Source organism: Thunnus thynnus, chromosome 6 (genome assembly GCF_963924715.1).
Source record: "Thunnus thynnus chromosome 6, fThuThy2.1, whole genome shotgun sequence".
Lineage (NCBI taxonomy): Eukaryota > Metazoa > Chordata > Actinopteri > Scombriformes > Scombridae > Thunnus > Thunnus thynnus.
In genome coordinates, this window is record NC_089522.1 from 21,256,458 (window position 1) to 21,274,783 (window position 18,326).

Genomic DNA, 18,326 nt, shown 5'->3' on the forward strand with positions numbered 1-18,326 from the left:
TGCTTGTCATACTATGCTTTTAATAACCAAAACAAGAGCAGTTATTTATCCATTTTTCATAGCAGCAGGGTGAGAAATGAATGACATCACCATATTTCCCTGTGTTAATGGTGGATTTAACATGCTAATAGCTTGGTAACAGCTTTATTTTCTTGTGCATACGTGGGGGAAGAGAGGTGTGCTGTCATACAGGGAAGCATGAAACAGATTTATCACTTTAGGGTTAAACAAGCAATGTGCTCAAGGGGGAGTAAGTGTAAGTAACCATGCTGGAGGAATGTCACAGGTCTAACAAGGTGTTAAGGTGAACTACAGCCACCAAATCCAATCAAATCAAAAATAAAAACTGCAGGCAATTTATCATAAAATTGCATTCTATGTGGCCTAAATTAAGAGTTATCAGCTAAAAATATCTTCTGGATGAAATGAAAATAAATGTCTTTTTTTTGCGAGTCAGTACATAACAAGGACTCATTTGGCTTTCATTTAGCATAAAAATAAAATTTCATGGAGTTGGATATGAGGGCTGATGCTATAACAGTCTGGGGCCAAACTACAACTTAAAAGAGCTCAATAAGCAGCTGGTCTACATTCTAGTAGCTACAAATTATGAAAAAATAAATTCACGTGCAATACAAGCGTAATCTGTTGTAAATGTATAATCAACAGATTCCTTGATCATCTGCACCATCTTGCAGAACCTTTACAACTTATTCACGTGATACTTGATACTCAAGATCTTGTTTTGAGGTTCAGTCTGTCAGACAAAGACACTTTCAAACAGCAAACATTAACAGATGTCTCTGAATATGCCCTGCAAACTCAGTACCAGCGCCTTCTGAAAATATATATTCTGTACAATATACTGTAAATAAAATAAACTTTCAAACATACAGAAGCATATGTTTTTCTTTTTCTTCTCACTACAGATACGTCCCCAAACTCCACAACCTGCCGACCCCTCAACAGTCAATATTAATGCTTGACAGCAGCTCCTCCAAGGCAGCCAGTTTCTGATTGGCCTCCTCGATGGCGCTGTAAGTCTGGACGTTGCTGGCGATGTGGTAGCGGATGTCGTCAACCAGGGGGACAGAATCGGTCTCGTGTCTGTCCTCCAGTGACGAGGCGTCTTCTTTGATGATCTCGGCAAACTCGGCCTGCTCCACCAGCTGTGACAGACAGGTACGACAGGTGTGAATTTCTCCTGGGGAACTGAGTGTGGCTGACCAGAACATCCAGAACATCCACTTAATCTCACAGCTGTTATACTGTGAAAAATGGGATCTGGCTCATGTAGCTCCCAAATCAAAAGCTTAAAATATGGCCTCATATTCTTAACTTTACTGTGACCTTTGGCATAATGCAGATAATATGTAGACCAATAATGACAGTAAAACATTTACCAAAAACTAAAGTCCTTGTGACTTCTTTTGATCTTAATTTCCTATTTTGTGTCTTTTTACTATTTTTCGGCTTGCTCTTTATACTACTTTTTGTACATCACTTTGAAATTCTGGTTCATGGTTAATCTTCTACATAAATAAACTTTGTATTATTTAAATATTACTTTATAGTTTTTTATTATTTTTATTACTAGTGCATGTATAGTATTCTTTCTTCTAAGAGTTATACACATCTAAGAACTAGTTCACTTACTATTAGGAAGAGTTCACATAGCAACCAACAAACACAGTATGTGTTTTTTAGAAGCTAGAGCCCTTTAATTCCATTAAAGGAATAGTCCTACATTTTTGGGGGAACAATGTGTATTGCTTTTTCTTGCTGAGAGTTGGATGAGAAGATTGATACCACTCTAACATACAGTGTGTCTGCTACATATGAAGCTAAAGCCAGAAGACAGTTAGCTTAGCTTAGCATAAAGACTGGAAACAGGGAGAAACTGCTAGCATGGCTCTGTCCAAAGATAACAAAATATGTCTACCAGCACCTCTAAAGCTCACTAATTCACACGTTATATCTTGTTTTTTTTAATCTGTGCAAAAACTGAAATGTTAACAGAAGGTTGTGATGTTTACATGCTGGAACCATTCTTTGCTAGTTGCAGTGACTTTGACCCCTGCTTCCAGTATTTATGCTAAGCTAAGCTAATCACCTGCTGGCTTTAGCTTCATATTTGGCAACCAGACACAAGAATGGCATCCCATTCAACTCTGTGAGAAAGCAATTTGCTGTATTTTCCAAATTGTCCAACAACTCCTGCAACAAAGGAGTTAACTTCAATTGATTTATGTACTTCACTGACACCACCTGTGGTCTTAACATCTATAACTGTACATACACAGTACAGTGAGCATGTACTTGACATTTTGTGTGCACTTCAGCCACCAACTGCAAGATGCCAGACAGTTTCTTGCTACCCAGCCAGTGTCAACACACACACCCACCCGCTCTATGATCTTGGCCATGAACTCCGCACAGTGATCCTCCAGCCTAGAGAGACGGAAAAGCTTGGCCGTCTTCCACATGTGCAGAACATTGTCCTCACATATAGCCTTAGCGAGTGTCTTCCCACACAGACGCTTCAGCCCCGGCAGCAGGTACATGTCAGCCACGCACAGGACGTCAAACACGTTCTCCATTGTAAGCTGGACATAAAGGAGAACCAGTCAGTTGTCAGATAATGATGATGAGCATTCAAAAGCATTACTTTTGTTGTTTAAGGGGTTTTATGCACTCTGTAAAGGTGTAAATACTATTTGGAATATAGCAGAAAGAGCTGTTAGTCAAGTAATTATGATTATAAACTTATTTTAGGGTTATATAAAAGAATCAACAATTCAACTTTTTTACAGGCTCTTTCCTCTCAGTAGGAAACTAGTTTATCAGCCACAAATTGATGCATAAATGTGAACCTCTGCTGGTAGACTGATAAGCCATTTTTTCTAATTTTCATGCAACAATGACAAAGTTGCATTCCTGATAGACAATGAGCAAAAATCGAAAAAATCACTTCAAACTACAGTTAGATTGCAGTGAAACCTCTGTGTCATCACTGTAGATGTAATACATGACGTGGATGAAGATTTCATGGGAGATGTTGTGCAGAGTGATCACTGGGGTGCTGGGCTGGGACTGTAGCTGCTCTCCCTCACTGAAGTGGTCCTGCAGTAAGGCTTTAAAGTAATCACTGCGCCCACAGAAGAACACCTGAGGACACACACACATAACCAGACATGCAGACAATGCAACTCCAGCACTTGTAGTAACAGGATCTGGACAGGGTGTGGGGATCTGTAGTGAGCCTGAGGAATGTTTTAAGACCTTTGTAGTTTGTACCTTATGACACAAGAAATTGTAACCATCGACTCTGAAGCAGACATCAGGATAAGTGGGTAAATGGTCGACTCTGTTAAAGGGAAGTTCTCCAAATCCAACCTGGGGGGAAAACAGCAGAGGGACCCAAAAAAAAAACATGCTCATTGAAACTGTAGCAGGAGCTATAGTAAGTGTTCGTTTAAATTATGTTTTCTGCTATTATGTCCTTACTCTTAGTTCAGTGGGCAGTGCGCAGTCTGCTAACTGAGCCATCTCTTCCTGGAGTCGACAGCTGTGAGGCTCCAGGCTGAGAACTTTCACACAGATCCCTGGCTTGTTGGATACTTCAGTGTGAAGAAAGAAAGAAAGAAAAAAGAAACAGACAGTGAAAAAAAAGTCAATCCAAGCTCCCAAAAAAGTTTTTAGAAACTACAATTGAAAAAAGACAATGGAGACCAATTAGTGAAGAAAATTAGTTTTGGTATGTGTTTATTAATCGTAATTACTATCTTACCAAATTCATACACCTGCTTGCATTTATTCTCCAGCTCCTCTATGAGATCTGCCATTTTGCACTGTTTAGCAAGTCGTCTGCACTCCTCTACAAGGCTTACATCAATATCCATACGTCCTGTAACATCAAGGAGAAAAATGGATAAAAACAATTGGGCACTGTTGTTTGTATGTTATGGAAAAATATTATATGACTGTATTCAGCTGTTTTATATAGTTCTTAAAAGGTTACCTTGATTTTTTTTTGTCTGTACATATTTTTCACACACTGTAAAAGCTGATTAATATGTTTAACTGGGTTGCTAACATTCCTCATTCAAGGTACCTTGTTGTGATTTCTTATAAACAATTTTATAAACAAGAAACAATTGTATGTTTATATTTTATGTTTACATAATGGTGTTTCTCACCAAAAACACTGCGTGTATCCTTGAGGCTTGAGAAATATGATGAATGCATTTCCTTCCTCATTTTTGAATATTTCATATTGTTCATTGTTTACATCAAAGTTTGTTCAAGTTTCTTCACTGCCTTTGCAGTTTTTCATTGCAAATCACAAAGAAATCAGGAAAAATATAAAATGCACTGCAGATACAAGATGAGGAGTTACACAATTATGTTATCATATCATGTATATTTTTATTTTTTGATTGGGTTTCTAATTAATCTTGTGTGTTAAAACTTTTTTTGACACATTAAAAAATAGTATGGATTTTTTTTTCCTGCAAACCCTAAAAATTGCAACAAAAGTAGATGCTCTAATATTCACCCACCTGTGTAAATATATTGCAGGATGGCTCCAAAGGCTGCAGGGTTGATCTGAAATCAAAACAGCTTTTATCCATATAGATATATAGATACATTATGTGTCTGTATCGTTGTATATTAGACATAATAATCTAATAACACGCAGCAATTAACCAACCGGAGCATATTTTTACCTACCAAAGGGTGTTTGAGGGTGATCAGGTTCTTCCCTCTCCACTTGGACTCAAACATTTCAGTGAAGTACTCTGAGTGTGCGCTGAGAACGCAGCGATGGGCTGAAAATGTTTGCCCATGAACGAGGAACTTGACGTCGCTGTGTTGACCTTGCTCCAGTAACCTAAAGCAAAAACACACTTAAGTTAAGATTAAATTGACATATTGGAAGGTGGTTCAGCAGGTTAAAATGCAAACTGTACTTTTCTTTTGCAATTAACTAAAACAACTGAGGAGAATGAACTGCTCCGTCTCCTGCTCTGAAAGTTAAGAATAGCTGATGGGCACTCGACACTTACATGTGCAGAAAGTAGTTAAAATCATCCCGCTGCATGGCGCGGACACTGATACACTTATAATCTTTGAGCAGGCGTCGAACAGAGTCATTCAACGAGCCGTACACACAACGTTCGCCATCAAACGTGTTGGCTTCACACTTGGCACCTGAAGGCAAAGCAAAGGAGAAAAAAATAGGATTATACTACAGAACATTTCAGTGCAATAATTATAAGGCTCACCATAATATCACAGTATAGTGGTTTCGCCTTTTATTATGTTTGTAACAAACAATAGGTAACTAAATTCCAGTCTTACCACTAGCCAACAGGTACCGGACCAGCTCCTCATGACCACAGAGACAAGCATAATACCTAAAGAACAAAAGTGTCCACAGTTCAAGGGTTAGACTGATGATCCTGTGTCAGCCAGAGAATTAGACTAATTACCTGAAAAATACTTACAATGGGGTGCTATCCCATTTATCTCTTACATTGAGGTCAACATCTCTTTGCTCAACAAGGTATCTTGGAGAGAGAGAGCAACAAAACAAGTGGTTACTAGAGTCTGCAGTCACCATTAACTGATTAACCACTGACTGCATAAACATTTTCACTTGCAAATCAAGGGAGGAGAGTGGTTGTAAATCTCTAAACTGTGTGTCAAAATGGGCAAAATGCACTGTTCAAAAAGCTGCATACATGCGATATAAAGTACATAAGCAATATTTAACATACAAGCCTCCGTCTGTTTGGTGACCCCTTTAATTTTGGATTTATTATTATATATTGATTGCTGTTTTCATCAGCACAACAGAAGCAAAGTATTGCTGTGCACAAAGCATGTTTGTATTCACTACTAAAGAACTGTACATCCATTAAAACCCTTTAAATTGGTTTGAAACAAACTCTATGTGCTGCAGTGCTGGAGAAGTCTAGGCTTGCAGTTTGGGACTAGGTCAGCTGAATAATTAAAACTGTGCATAGTTCTGTCTTGACGTGACTAATGACTGCTGTCTTTGTGATTAGCAGGACATACCAGTCTGTCTCTGAGCAGGGGGAAGTGTCTTACATCTGTCAAAATATCAGCTAACACTGGCAGCTAGTTATCTACGTACGTTGCATCTGGAAATTGAGGAGCTGACCTACAAACGTAAGCTAAAGTTACCAGCTGGGTCATGACAGCTAATGATAGCAACCCGTGTTTACGATGCAGTGAGCTTTGGGTTTGGCTGCAGGACTGCAATCCACAGCTGGCTAAAACAAACGATGGCTAATATTTTGTAAGACGGAAAAGAGGAAAACAAAATATAAAAAGATTAACTAGAACCATGTAAGGAAAATTACGTGAGCTTTTAGCACAGAGACAAGGACAACCCAGCCATAAAAAACCGGTCAGCTGAGCTGCTGGTGGTTACCTGACTCTACAAATGTCGCCCTTTCTGCAACTGCTAAACAAATCGTACACATCCATGATCCCCTCGGTGTTTTCGGTTCTCTGTGAGGCATTGAGACGGCCTGTCTGCTGGACAGGTAAGCGATAACTTAGAGAAGCTTCAGAGTTTGCTCGGTCGACGCGGAGAAAGTTGTTCTTAGCGGTCAGACCCTCTTGCACAGTTGTTGACAATCTAGCACTCGGAGCCTGGATGTTTTGGTCGAAGAGGTCCAGCGGTCACGTGACTAGAGCGCGTCCCCTTCACTTGCTGTACGGTAAACTCATGGATATACAGAGTTCTCTTTATACATCCATGGGTAAACTGAGGACGCTTTACAAGACGGCAGGAGTTTACTGTCCTCCAGCGGCGAAGGTTAAGTAAAGCTTAATTTTATACATCATACGAATATCAGTAACCTAAACCTCATTTTAATACAAGTGATCGTAATACAAGTGTTATCGTTTCTAAACCACATAAATGTAACTTCAATGAGCAACAATTCGCGTTTCCGGCTATGAAACTGCTGAAAATCCGAGCTCCCGCGGGACACTTGAATGCAACATACGTCAGCGTATTCTATCGACCGTTTGTTGCCTTTTATGTATCAAAACCTGCAATAAAACTGAATCAAAATAGCGCCATCTACTGTAATTTAGGGATTTTCTCTCGGTTTTATCAAAGTTTACAGCTCAGCCTCTCAGCATCTTTGTGTAGCACTTTGGTGCAAAACCTATTTGCTTTTTAAAGTGCTATATAAATAAAATAAACTTGAAACTTGAATAAAATCTGTTTCATCCCACCTTTCGACTAATTAGACTAGACAAACTTTGCCCCAGTTTGCACCTCTCATAGGCACAGTGGGCCATTACAAAGCCACAATGTTGATTTATATAAAGACAGTTTGTTGTTGGGCCCCTACAGCTGAAATGATTAGATGATTAATCGATTAGTTGCAACAATTTCGTTAATTGAGTAACTGTTTATGAAGTCATTTTTAAGCAAAAATGCCCAAAATTCACTGGTACCAGCTTCCAAAATGTGAATATTTGCTAATTTCCCCAGTTTTCTGTGATAGTAAACTTAACATCTTTGAGTTTTGACTGTTAGTCAGACAAAACAAATAATTTGAATGAGTTAACTTGGGTTTCAGGGAATAACAATCAGTATTTTTCAGTATTTTCTGACATTTTATACACTGCACAATCAATCATTTATTATAAAGAAAATAATTGTCTGACCTAGATAATGAAAATAATGGTTGGTTGCACTCCTGGTGAGGAAATAGGATGGAGGATGGAGGACCTGTCATGGCTGATATTGTACTTCAGTGGTGCAAACTTTTAACAAATTTGCTATTAATCAAATAATGTAACCAAATTAAATGGAGTAAGTCTGGGTTTTGGGCCTGTAATATTTATATCACCAACATTACATGGCAAATAAATTAAATGGCAACATCTGTGCATGATCCATTATTTATTTGTCTTTTAATATAAACTGTACATCAAACAAAAGTGATGAAATGGAAAGAAAAAAACAGCTTAGAAAGAAATTGTCTGATCTTTTTTTTTCTAATGGGGTTTGACAAGCCGTTGTTTTAATAAGGCAATCTGAAGTTCAAGTTTTTCTCGCTCCAGCAGGAGGTTTTCCTTCTGCAGTTTCAACACATCAACCTGCAGATTCTCTGTCAGTAGAAAAACACACACAAACACACATATAATTTTGTAATTCCAGATACATAATAATCACAATCATTCAGATATCAGGCATGTTATAAAATTTTGTTTCAGTACTTAGCAGTCAGAATACGTATCACAAAATATCATTTTGAACAATTTACTCAAGTACAACGGAGACACTTACCAAATTATGTGAGTCTATCTTAAAGGCAGGTGATACTCTAAATTGCTGTTATTGTCAACAAATCCCATTAAAAGACCAAAATCAGTGTGTTCATCCATCTCTCAATACTTTTTGACATCCCCATCCTGTCTGTGGCCCTCAGCCTCAAACTCATTTGGTCCTAAAGAAGACATTTTTAAAAACTGGTTAAAAAAAAGTATTCGGTATATAAAAAGTATGTACACAGCACAATGGTGTACTGGGATCAATTGTTCATCATATTGAAATAATATGTCACCCAGTGTGCAACGGTGTGGCTCATTGATGAGTTTGTAATCATTTTTGGGCAACAATGGAGATTTATTGTACAAAAGAATAAGATATCAGATCGGACTACATTTGCTAGTAGGATCAATTCGTTGATTGTTTTGGTCTTTTAATGAGATTTCTAGAGAATAGAGATGTCATTTGATCTATTTGATCTATCTATTTGATCTTCAAATTTGAAACACATGCCACACAAAAGTAAGGCTTTTCATTAGTAAAACCTTTAAGTTGAGCTGTAAAATTGATTTACAACAAACACTCCCAAATTCCAAGCATTTACCTGTGACAGCTCTGCTCACAGATGCTTGCGGTGCATCAACACTGCTTTGGTAGCTCTTTCTCATCCAGAGAGGAGGGGAGCTACGCAATTCTACCTCAACAGGGTAGTGGTCGCTCACTCTCAGGGCCTGTGGGAGTGTACGTATACTGAGTGAGGACTATGCCCACAAAACAGAACATAGAAGTGCTTAAATATGCATAATGTGTTGCTTATAAGGGAAGAATTACTCCACAAACTGACCATTTCTTCTGTCATATCAAACTCTTGGTGAAAATTGAATGGTTTGGCTGAGTTTGGCACGATGGCTGCCAGCATGTCTTCTCCATACACGACAATCCTGCATGTAGAGAAATTAATTACATGAATTAACATGTAACGACAAGTACATTTTCTTGTTGACAGAAATAATCCTCTAATTGCTCTTTGCTTTCTCAAAAGAAAAAGACAACCGTCCTCTCTTGAACTGTGTGAATTAAGTAAATTAAATATACACATACCTGTCATAGGTGTGCTCATTTGTTGTTTTCGCAGTGGTGTCGACGTCATCACCAATCAGCCAGTGGAAATTCTTGTTGCTGCGAATACGGATCTCCTTCATTTCTTTGTTTGTAACGTATGCACCATCTGCGTTGAAGTCACCCAGGATCATTATGTTCTAGAGGAAATCAGAAACTGACATTTCAGCAATCTGAATCTCCTATATCCCTTAGTTTAGCATCAGTTATCTATAAATCATATTAAAAAAAACACTTAATAGATTAGCCCCAAGCTACATCTCTGACATGTTAAGCTCATATGTACAAGGGCTTAAGGACTTAAGGCAACAGAAAAAAACATTCTCGCAGTTGCAAGTCTAGACTTGTAACCAAAGGTGGAGACTGTGAAATGCATTTCTGTTTAAAATCTACACATCTACTTCTGTATTTTCTTTTAAACATCAGCTAAAAAAAAGCACCTTTTTATACTGGCTTAAACTGATTTGTATGATTTTATATCTCCTGTTGAATATTATATAATTTAATATAATTTATCTGCTTTAAATTTACTGTATTTTTTAAGCACTTTTCTTAACCATGTTAAAAAAGTGTTATTAGTATTATTATTATCAAAATGCAGAGAAATCCAATCAAAAGTGGCCACATTGCAAAAGTGTTCAGTGACAATTTATAGGCCATACAGTCGTTGTGATTCCAGTTTCTAATCCATATAAGCTTATATGAAATAGAAGTATTTGTGTTTATACCTTTATTATTAATATGTACTATTACATTATTAGTTTACTGTGTCAGGGGGAACCATGATGTTCAATTGCTGCAGAAGGACGATGCAACTCACATCAGTTTTCCATTTGTCTCTGACAGCCAGGAAGACCTCATACAGCTCATCCAGCTCTTTCTCTGAGTCCGACGGTCTGGTGTGGACCGGGATGAGCACAATGTCCTTCAGCACTGCAACACAAAACTGTCCAATGAGCTACAAACCTCACATGACACTCCCCAATCATTACATGAAAAATGTACACAGAGAGGATGCTGGTTGACAGAACTGGAAAAACCTGTCATTTGCTCCTTTGAATCGCAGAACTACCTAAGGGAACTATCAGACTCCCACATCTTAAAAAAAACCAAACAGGTCCACATATAGGCTAGACATGATTCAGACATACCACAGCAACCACTGTTGTTACAGTGTCAACAGCAACCGACCACAAACCATAAAAACAAACATGCTGATATCTATATCTCCATGCCATTCCTTTATGTGTGTGTCACTAAACTTTCTGTACCATAAAAAGCAGATACTGACCGGTATTGTGCGGTTTGAAGTGCAGAATATACGGCTCTCTTGCGAAAGCATCCATGTCTTCCACCTGGTTGTCTTCATATTGATAGCAGTCAATCAGGTTGACCACGTCATCCCTTCCAGTGGGGCAAAAATGGCTTTTAGTGGAACTGTTTAATGGTAATACTCTCTACATGTGACATTAATGATTACAAACATATAACAGTTTGATGATTTGTTACCTTACCTGTAGAGAAACAGAAACTGCTCCTTGTATCTGTTCCTTCCCAGTCGGACACTGAGCTGCAGAGTGTAGTGATGGGTTGTGTTGGCTCTGTGAGGCACAGGACAGTAATGAGCAGGCAAAACATCAACAATCTTTGCTTCGTCAAGACAGAAGAAACATAAACGCACCTGTTCAGTTCTTCCAAGAACACTTTGACAGCATTGCCGCTCACATCCACCACCTCCAGAATCAAGATGATATCGTATCGAGACACAATCTACAAAAGGAAAACAAGCTCAGTTAAGTAGAAGTGTGAAGTTTAGATGAAAGATGAGTCCCTACTGTCTAGTAAATGCCTGAGATTTGTAGAAATCAGCCACTAGATGCTTTACTGTGCCCCAACATGTCCTAGGAGACGTGTTTTACCTTAACCAGAACTGAAAGAACATCTAGATCTGAGACTTTCGTCAGCCCAAACCTCTGGACGTTGAACGAAGCAATCTTCATGTCTGACAAAAAAGAGAAAATAGAGATGTTTAAAATATTGTTTTTACAATGATTCAATATTATTTTAAATACACATAAAAACAAAAAAAACACTCTCTTCTTCTCCCAACTTTACAGGTACTTACCTACAATAATGTATGGATACTTTGTGAGGTACAGTAGTTGGCACAGTGTCAGTAGCGCACAAACCACAAGAATACACAGACACTTGGTTGCATGAGAAACTTGTTTCTCTGTAACTGTTTTTTTAAGGGAGGGCAATGATTGGACAATCCATATGAAAAGGGAGACAGTCTGAAAAGAAAGCCAAGATTGTATTGAGAGGACAGACCAGTTTGTTTATAACCGGCTCTCACCAGTGTTGGTTTATGACGTAACATTTGACAGATAGTGGAAGCTAATCTGGCATTCATAACATACAGTACTAGTATGTGTGGACACACCTTTCCATTCACTTGAATGAGAGGGTGTGTTTTGAACAGAACTGTATCTGTGATGTTTTGACTCAATACCCTTCTGTCTCTGATCTTAACTGTTTTCATGCTTAAGACTCATTTCTCAAATATTGATATGATCTCTGAAAGATCACTGTGATAAATGATAAGACGCTCCGGAAGCCAGTATATTTTACATGATCTCATCATGTTTGGGCACATTTTCTAGGTAATCTATATATTGTGTGTATTATTGTCCTTTAGTTTAAGCAGCATTTGTGACCTTAATTTTCATGAAGGATAGGTTAAATCACTCATTTGTCTTTAAAAATCTGTTTCCTTCATTGTTCCTGCAGCCCTACAACACTTAAATCTCAATCGGGCATAAAGCCAGTATAAATAATTCCTCTGATCTGACAGATGCTCTAATTTATTGTCACTAAAGATTTTGGCTGTTGACATCTTCTTGGATCACAGTACTGACTCTTCTTCTTTGTGACTTTGAACAGATCAAGCAAATGCCTTGCTTAAGTGAAGCAAGCCGCGGAGCAGGCCCGGATTCCAGCAAAACAACAGAAACAATGCAACCTGCACAGAGGGGGTAGGTGGGAGAACAGGAAGCATGCTTCAGACTGGTTTACCCACATTGGGAAGCCACATAACTTAACTATCACACCACACCCAGTCTTGCCTATAAAGTAGCACCCAAAAGATAAGAGATGCACAACAGAGCTCACTTGCTGCCTGATCTCTCCATCGTTTCCATCAGTGAAATCTCCACACAGCACTACCATGAGTCTGAGAAGCAAGCACAGCAGCCGTAAAGGACTGCGTGTGTCTCCAGGGGGATTCAGCAGCATGTCCATGGGATCCTATTCCATCCCTAAAATGAGCACTGGGGTTAACCATGCCCAGATTACACCAGTGACCATCAACAAGAGCCTGCTCACCCCTCTGAAGATAGACATCGACCCCAGAATCCAAGCTGTTCGCACTCAGGAGAAAGAGCAGATCAAGACTCTCAACAACCGCTTTGCCTCTTTCATTGATAAGGTAATAACAAATTTCACAAAAACTTTTGCTCAGTGTTGATTGTGAGATTTAAATAATTTTGAATATCCTGATAACCTGTTTAGATACACTATTGGCTGAAAAAAATAATGTTGAAAGCTCAATAATTTATCTTCTTTCTATAAAAAATGTTGATCTGTTTGATTTGTTTGGTACTTCTTTCTTGTCTCCCAGGTAAGATTCCTGGAGCAGCAGAACAAAATGCTAGAAACCAAGTGGAAGCTGCTGCAGCAGCAGACTGCCACCACCTCTAAAGTTGAGCCTATGTTGAAGTTGTACATCAGCAATCTGCAAAGACAGCTGGAAATTGTCAACAATGACAAGCAAAGGCTTGACATAGAAAACAATGTCATGCACAAAAATGTGGACGACTACAGGACAAAGTAAGATTCCAAAAATGTAATGCAGTGCTTGTGTAAGAAAGTGATAGTGAATGAAGTAATGAAGTGCATATTGACAACATCTGCAAGCGTAATCTGATATCTGTGGGCTGTTTCAGGTATGAGCAAGAGATCAACAAGAGGAATGATGCAGAGAATGAGTTTGTCATGCTCAAAAAGGTCAAGTATGCAGTCATGATGATACTTGTTTTAGTGTGTGTGTGTGTGTGTGTTTTAGTAAAGAAAAACAACAAATAAAAAATCCAGATTAACTTCTTGTGTTAACTCTTATTGCATCTATAGATTTACAAGCAATTTCTCCACTAATAATGTTTGTTTTTGGGTTACTACTACAGCTATAAGGAGGTAAACTTCACCTAAAACATACCTGTGTCTGCTAGAGGTAAAAGCACAGAGAAAAGGTTGTTTGATGTTTTTTTACTGACTCCCCCCAGGACGTGGATGCAGGTTATTTGTCCAAGGTCGAACTTCAGGACAGAGTGTCTTATACCAACGATGAATTTAACTTCCTCAAGGCTCTATATACTGCGGTATATACAACCATTCACTGTCAATCTTTTTTTTTTAAATATAAAGATATCAAAAAAATATGTGTGAGATTGTATAGTGTTTTCTTACTGTTGCTTTGTGTATGTTGTTTTATTTAAAAAAAAAAAAAAAAAGGAACTCCAAGAGCTGCAGGAGAGCCTGAAGGAGACCTCTGTGGTGGTGCAGATGGACAACTCTCGTGGCCTGAACATGGATCACATCATGTCTGAGGTCAAGGCTCAGTATGAGGAAATTGCTGCACGCAGCCGTGAAGAAGCCGAAAACTGTTACAAGAGGAAGGTAAGGAACAACAACAAATGACGCTGGATGTAATGTGAATACTTAAACGTAGCTGTGTTGAATGATAACAAGTTTATCCTTAAAACTAAGAGTGTGAAAGGAGTCAACCCATAAATCTTCCAGAACATCCTGTCTTTTTGACACGAACCACCCTCGTCAAACCTGATAATCACTGATGCCACGTTTGTTTTCATGATTGATCTGTGCCGGCACCAGTTTGACCAGATGTCTGCCGAGGCTAACCAGTATGGTGACGAGCTGCGTAGCTCCAAAGGGGAAATAGCTGAGCTCAGTCGAAAGATCAACCGTCTACAGAATGAGATCCAGGCTGTAAAGGGACAGGTGAGAGAAAGGTTTATAAAGTGCCTGATGTGTTGAAAGTCAAAGGCAGCTGCACTTGCTGTTTGGTCTTAAAGCTGCTCATCCAAAAGGTTTCACCAGTTGAGATAATGTATGAATGAAGCATCTTAGAGCTTTGAGCACAATATAGATTGGTGAACCAGTTTAATTTGCTGATACAAATCGGTAAAGAATCAGGTGCAAAAGGGAATACAAAAAGCAACTATATGACATTTACATATACAGAGGGATACAACTAACTATTATTTTCATTATCAATTAATCTGTCTGTTTTCTCGACTAACTGATTAGTTGTTTGCTCCAAATGTAAGTAAATGGTGAAAAATGTCCATCACTGTTTCCCAGAACCCAAGGTGATGTCTTCAAATGTCTTGTTTTGTCCACAATCCAAAGATATTCAGTTTACTATCATAGAAAACTAAAGAAACCAGAAAATATTCACATTTAAAAAGCTGGAATCAGTGAATTTGGACATTTTTCTTAAAAAAAAGACTATTAATTGATTATGAAAAAGTTTCTGATTCATTTAATAATTGGAAACAAATCAATTAATTGTTGCAGCTCTACATATACGACATTTTTCAAACTTAATACTCCTCCTCAGGCAGCATCAATCACATTAAGAACAACAGAGTTAACTGCTGTTTACAAGACTGTTAATAACAGCCTGTGGAAGATTTAAGTATTTTGGTTTGGTTACCACAAGCTTACAAAATGACGTCACACCTTCACAATGATATAGTCAATAATAAATCTCCAATCCTGTATTTTAAAGAGTTGATTGTTGGCTCAAATCTTACTGAGCGCTTACACCATCCATCCCTTCACTTTCTTTCAGCGTACCAACCTTGAGGGCCAGGTAACCGAAGCAGAGAGGCGCGGGGAAGCAGCCGTGCAGGATGCCAAGGCTCGCATCAGGGACCTGGAGCTGGCTCTGCAGAGGGCCAAACAGGATATGGCTCGGCAGCTCAGAGAGTACCAGGAGCTCATGAATGTGAAGCTGGCCCTGGACATAGAGATCTCCACCTACAGAAAACTGCTGGAGGGAGAGGAGGGAAGGTGAGTTGTACAGTTTTCATAATGTAATTACTTCAGAACTGAAGGCTAATTTAGGATTTTATGGCAAAAATCCTAAATTTCTCTAAAAATCTAAATTACTTTGCCTCATGACGATCAGTTAATTGGAGCTTACAGCTTTTACTTTACCATTACATCACTGCTCATAGTGTATGTCCTGCTTTTTCACAAACAGACTTGGAAAGGAGTCTGTTGTCAACATCGTAACAGTGCCAACCAAAACTAAGCAAAGTAAGTCTTTTCAACTGTAGATCACACCATTATTATCACAATCACTATGACCATCTTTCTGTGTGTGTGTTTGTGTGTGTAATCTCTTTACCGTCTTCTTCCCAACAGCCAACCTAGATCACAACCAGCAGCAGCGAAGATCAGGCCCAGTTCTCATCAAGATGGTGGAGACCCAGAACATATCGTACAACTAAAGCAGAAAACACACTGCAGTACATTAACCTACTGGATCACTTAAGCCTTTCACCTTTAAATTAATCTCTTTGTAAGCTACAATACTGCACTGATGAGCCAAATGTGTATGATTGTTTATTTTTCTTCTTGTGCTGAGTGTCACATTAATTACCACTTTCTGTGTTTAAAGTAAATGTACTCGGCTGCATGATCATGTGTGTCCTTTTTGCTTGAGCAATAATCAAAAGACATCGAATTCAGTACATTTCATCATTCTCCTTTTTCCATCCCCATCAAAACACACTGCAAACATCAGCAACAGCTGCTGATGTGACAAAAAACTGACAAAGAAAGGAAAAAAATAATATAATGGTATATACAAATATTATGGTAGCCATAAAAAATACTTATATCTATATATCAAATTGGTAGTTTTCCAGAGATGTTTGTATTGTTTGCAGGTGGCGAGTTACTGTATAGTTACTGTATATGCAAATAGACAATGTTGCAGACTTTTGTTCTGACATGTTATGTTTGTGAAGTAAATAATGTAAACATGGATTATAAATAAGTTGGTGGAACAATGAGACAAGAATGGAAATGCATGTACCTGTAAATAGACTTGTCACCTAATTGTTTTTTGTAATTCCAACACAGTTTGCTTTTCAATCTGTATATTAGGTCTGAACAAAAGTATGTATGTCGCTTTAATTTAAAATAGGAGTTTTGAATGAGAGGAGACAATGCAGATTGTTGGAAATGTAAAGGATCTGGAGGGACGTTAATGCTTTGGGAATAACCTCTTGTTCAGAACTACTGGAGGAAAGTCCATAAATCTTTTTGTGATTTTTCAAATGATAATTCAGACTGGGACTTCAATCCCAGACATACCAGGTGACCCACTGGTTGTGGCAGGCTGTCAAGAATCAGATTTGACACAGACTGGTATAATGGTCAGATTTTGTTATGGGGTTGGAATCACTCAGTGCCACGTTTGAGAAAATCTCATTTAGAATGAGAGACAGGGTTGATCAGTATGTGATCAGATGGGAGGGGTTTTTGAAATATATTAATGGCATGAATTGATAATACAGACAATAAGGACACTTTGGACAACACTGAAGGTTAATGAAATGATTATTTGTAGATAGTTTTTTGTCACTGTTTTGTACAATTCTCTTACTAGAGTTTCTTTAAAATATAAACCAGACAAAGAAGATTTTTTTGGATAAGACTTTTGAAAGACTACTTTGCTCTTTTGGGTCAAATGCTGAACTTTATGTAATGTAGTTCCAAAGCTCAGTAGACCAGAACAAACCAGACTCAAACTGGTCTCTGGAAAAAATGAATAATTTGCATTGCTGCCATCCAGTGCTCATTTAAAGAAAATACAGCTCAGACTGACCAGAATAGACCAGTTGGTTAGTACAAGTGCTGTTTTCTACAGATTCAGGGAAGGTTTAGTCATTGACTCGGTCAGTGACTGTAGCTTCTTACACGCTTACACGCAAGTATGGTGCCTTATTTTGTCTGACAATATATAAATAGACAAATGGAAAAAAAAGGGGGAAAAAAGTTTAATTTTGGGATATTATTTTTGTTCAGAGAGGTCTGTGGTGGAAGAAGTATTCAGATCCTTAAGTAAAACTAGAAATACTGTTGTCTAAAAAAAAAGTAAAAATCCTCAATTCAAAATCTTACTTAAGTAAAAGTATAGACGTATTATCAGCAAAATGTACTTAAAGTATCAAAAGTAAAAGTACTCATTATGCAGACAGGCTTCTTTTAGAGTGTTATATTATTATAATATATTATGATGTTGGTTTTTACCACTAACAAATACACATAAGAACATTTTAATGTTGTAGTTCACTTTTGGTAGATTAATAGTAATAGTGCTGCATTCATATTATATATATAAGTGCATCATATGTTTTTATAATGATAATAATAATACGCTTTATTTATATGGCACCTTTCACACAGTAATGCAGCTAAAAGTGCATTACAAATCTTAAAAAAGAAATGAAAAGAACAGACAATTTATAATATTTTATGTAAAATCTTTAAGGGTGGGTTCAAGATTTTACAATGTGAACTTAAAACAACAGTCAGGTGCCCATATGAACACTGAAAGAGGTTTTCCTCACTGAAAAATTGTGAACCTGTCCTTTAATGAAGTGATTACAGGTATGTGTTTCTGGGAAGGTTTTTTTTTTGTTTGTTTGCTTTTCCTAATAGATTATCCTACTAGAGACTTTTTATGTTTGTTTATACAGTAAGATGATAAAATGTAAATCAGAAA

The 18,326-nt window shown here is 37.9% G+C and overlaps 3 protein-coding genes across 7 annotated transcripts; 1 reads left to right on the top strand and 2 right to left on the bottom strand.

Moving 5' to 3' along the window:
- On the bottom strand, positions 1-6,688 carry abtb1 (ankyrin repeat and BTB (POZ) domain containing 1). 2 transcript variants are annotated; one of them, XM_067592540.1, is made up of 12 exons: positions 6,464-6,688; positions 5,511-5,573; positions 5,365-5,420; positions 5,070-5,214; positions 4,735-4,894; positions 4,563-4,608; positions 3,791-3,907; positions 3,508-3,620; positions 3,298-3,396; positions 3,001-3,168; positions 2,406-2,606; positions 1-1,169 (listed from the first exon to the last, which is right to left on the bottom strand). In XM_067592540.1, the coding sequence occupies exons 1-12, from the start codon at positions 6,517-6,519 to the stop codon at positions 963-965; spliced, it is 1,431 nt and encodes a 476-aa protein (XP_067448641.1). In that variant the 5' UTR covers positions 6,520-6,688; the 3' UTR covers positions 1-962. The 2 variants fall into 2 exon arrangements, with proteins under 2 accessions (XP_067448641.1, XP_067448642.1); XM_067592541.1 differs by lacking the exon at positions 6,464-6,688 and adding an exon at positions 6,085-6,439.
- Positions 6,689-6,883: 195 nt separating this feature from the next.
- LOC137184664 (deoxyribonuclease-1-like) lies at positions 6,884-15,521 on the bottom strand. Of its 4 annotated transcripts, XR_010928696.1 has the most exons (11): positions 15,387-15,521; positions 11,365-11,447; positions 11,127-11,215; positions 10,960-11,046; positions 10,737-10,849; positions 10,266-10,378; positions 9,428-9,585; positions 9,171-9,267; positions 8,931-9,057; positions 8,345-8,504; positions 8,036-8,165 (listed from the first exon to the last, which is right to left on the bottom strand). XR_010928696.1 is itself a non-coding variant. In XM_067592546.1 (10 exons), exons 2-10 carry the CDS (start codon positions 11,443-11,445, stop codon positions 8,053-8,055), a joined length of 978 nt encoding a protein of 325 aa, XP_067448647.1. In that variant the 5' UTR covers positions 11,446-11,447; positions 15,387-15,521; the 3' UTR covers positions 6,884-8,052. The 4 variants fall into 4 exon arrangements, 3 of the variants coding, with proteins under 3 accessions (XP_067448647.1, XP_067448649.1, XP_067448648.1); XM_067592546.1 differs by lacking the exon at positions 8,345-8,504 and having other exon boundaries at positions 6,884-8,165; XM_067592548.1 differs by having other exon boundaries at positions 6,884-8,504.
- LOC137184662 (keratin, type II cytoskeletal 8-like) lies at positions 12,672-16,281 on the top strand. Its single transcript, XM_067592543.1, has 9 exons — positions 12,672-12,932; positions 13,125-13,333; positions 13,450-13,510; positions 13,786-13,881; positions 14,015-14,179; positions 14,396-14,521; positions 15,378-15,598; positions 15,792-15,847; positions 15,956-16,281. Exons 1-9 carry the CDS (start codon positions 12,672-12,674, stop codon positions 16,039-16,041), a joined length of 1,281 nt encoding a protein of 426 aa, XP_067448644.1. The 3' UTR covers positions 16,042-16,281.
- Positions 16,282-18,326: the final 2,045 nt, after the last annotated feature.

Coding starts and splice junctions, on each gene's coding strand:
- LOC137184664 (XM_067592546.1), bottom strand. CDS start 11,445: ATGAAGATTGCTTCGTTCAACGTCCAGAGGTTTGGGCTGACGAAAGTC. Junction 11,047..11,126: donor TTCTTGGAAGAACTGAACAG/GTGCGTTTATGT, acceptor TGTGCCTCACAG/AGCCAACACAACCCATCACT. Junction 10,850..10,959: donor CAGTTTCTGTTTCTCTACAG/GTAAGGTAACAA, acceptor CCCCACTGGAAG/GGATGACGTGGTCAACCTGA.
- abtb1 (XM_067592540.1), bottom strand. CDS start 6,519: ATGGATGTGTACGATTTGTTTAGCAGTTGCAGAAAGGGCGACATTTGT. Junction 3,169..3,297: donor ACAATTTCTTGTGTCATAAG/GTACAAACTACA, acceptor GTGTGTCCTCAG/GTGTTCTTCTGTGGGCGCAG. Junction 1,170..2,405: donor TGGCCAAGATCATAGAGCGG/GTGGGTGTGTGT, acceptor TGTCTGTCACAG/CTGGTGGAGCAGGCCGAGTT.
- LOC137184662 (XM_067592543.1), top strand. CDS start 12,672: ATGAGTCTGAGAAGCAAGCACAGCAGCCGTAAAGGACTGCGTGTGTCT. Junction 13,882..14,014: donor TCAAGGCTCTATATACTGCG/GTATATACAACC, acceptor AAAAAAAAAAAG/GAACTCCAAGAGCTGCAGGA. Junction 14,522..15,377: donor TCCAGGCTGTAAAGGGACAG/GTGAGAGAAAGG, acceptor ACTTTCTTTCAG/CGTACCAACCTTGAGGGCCA.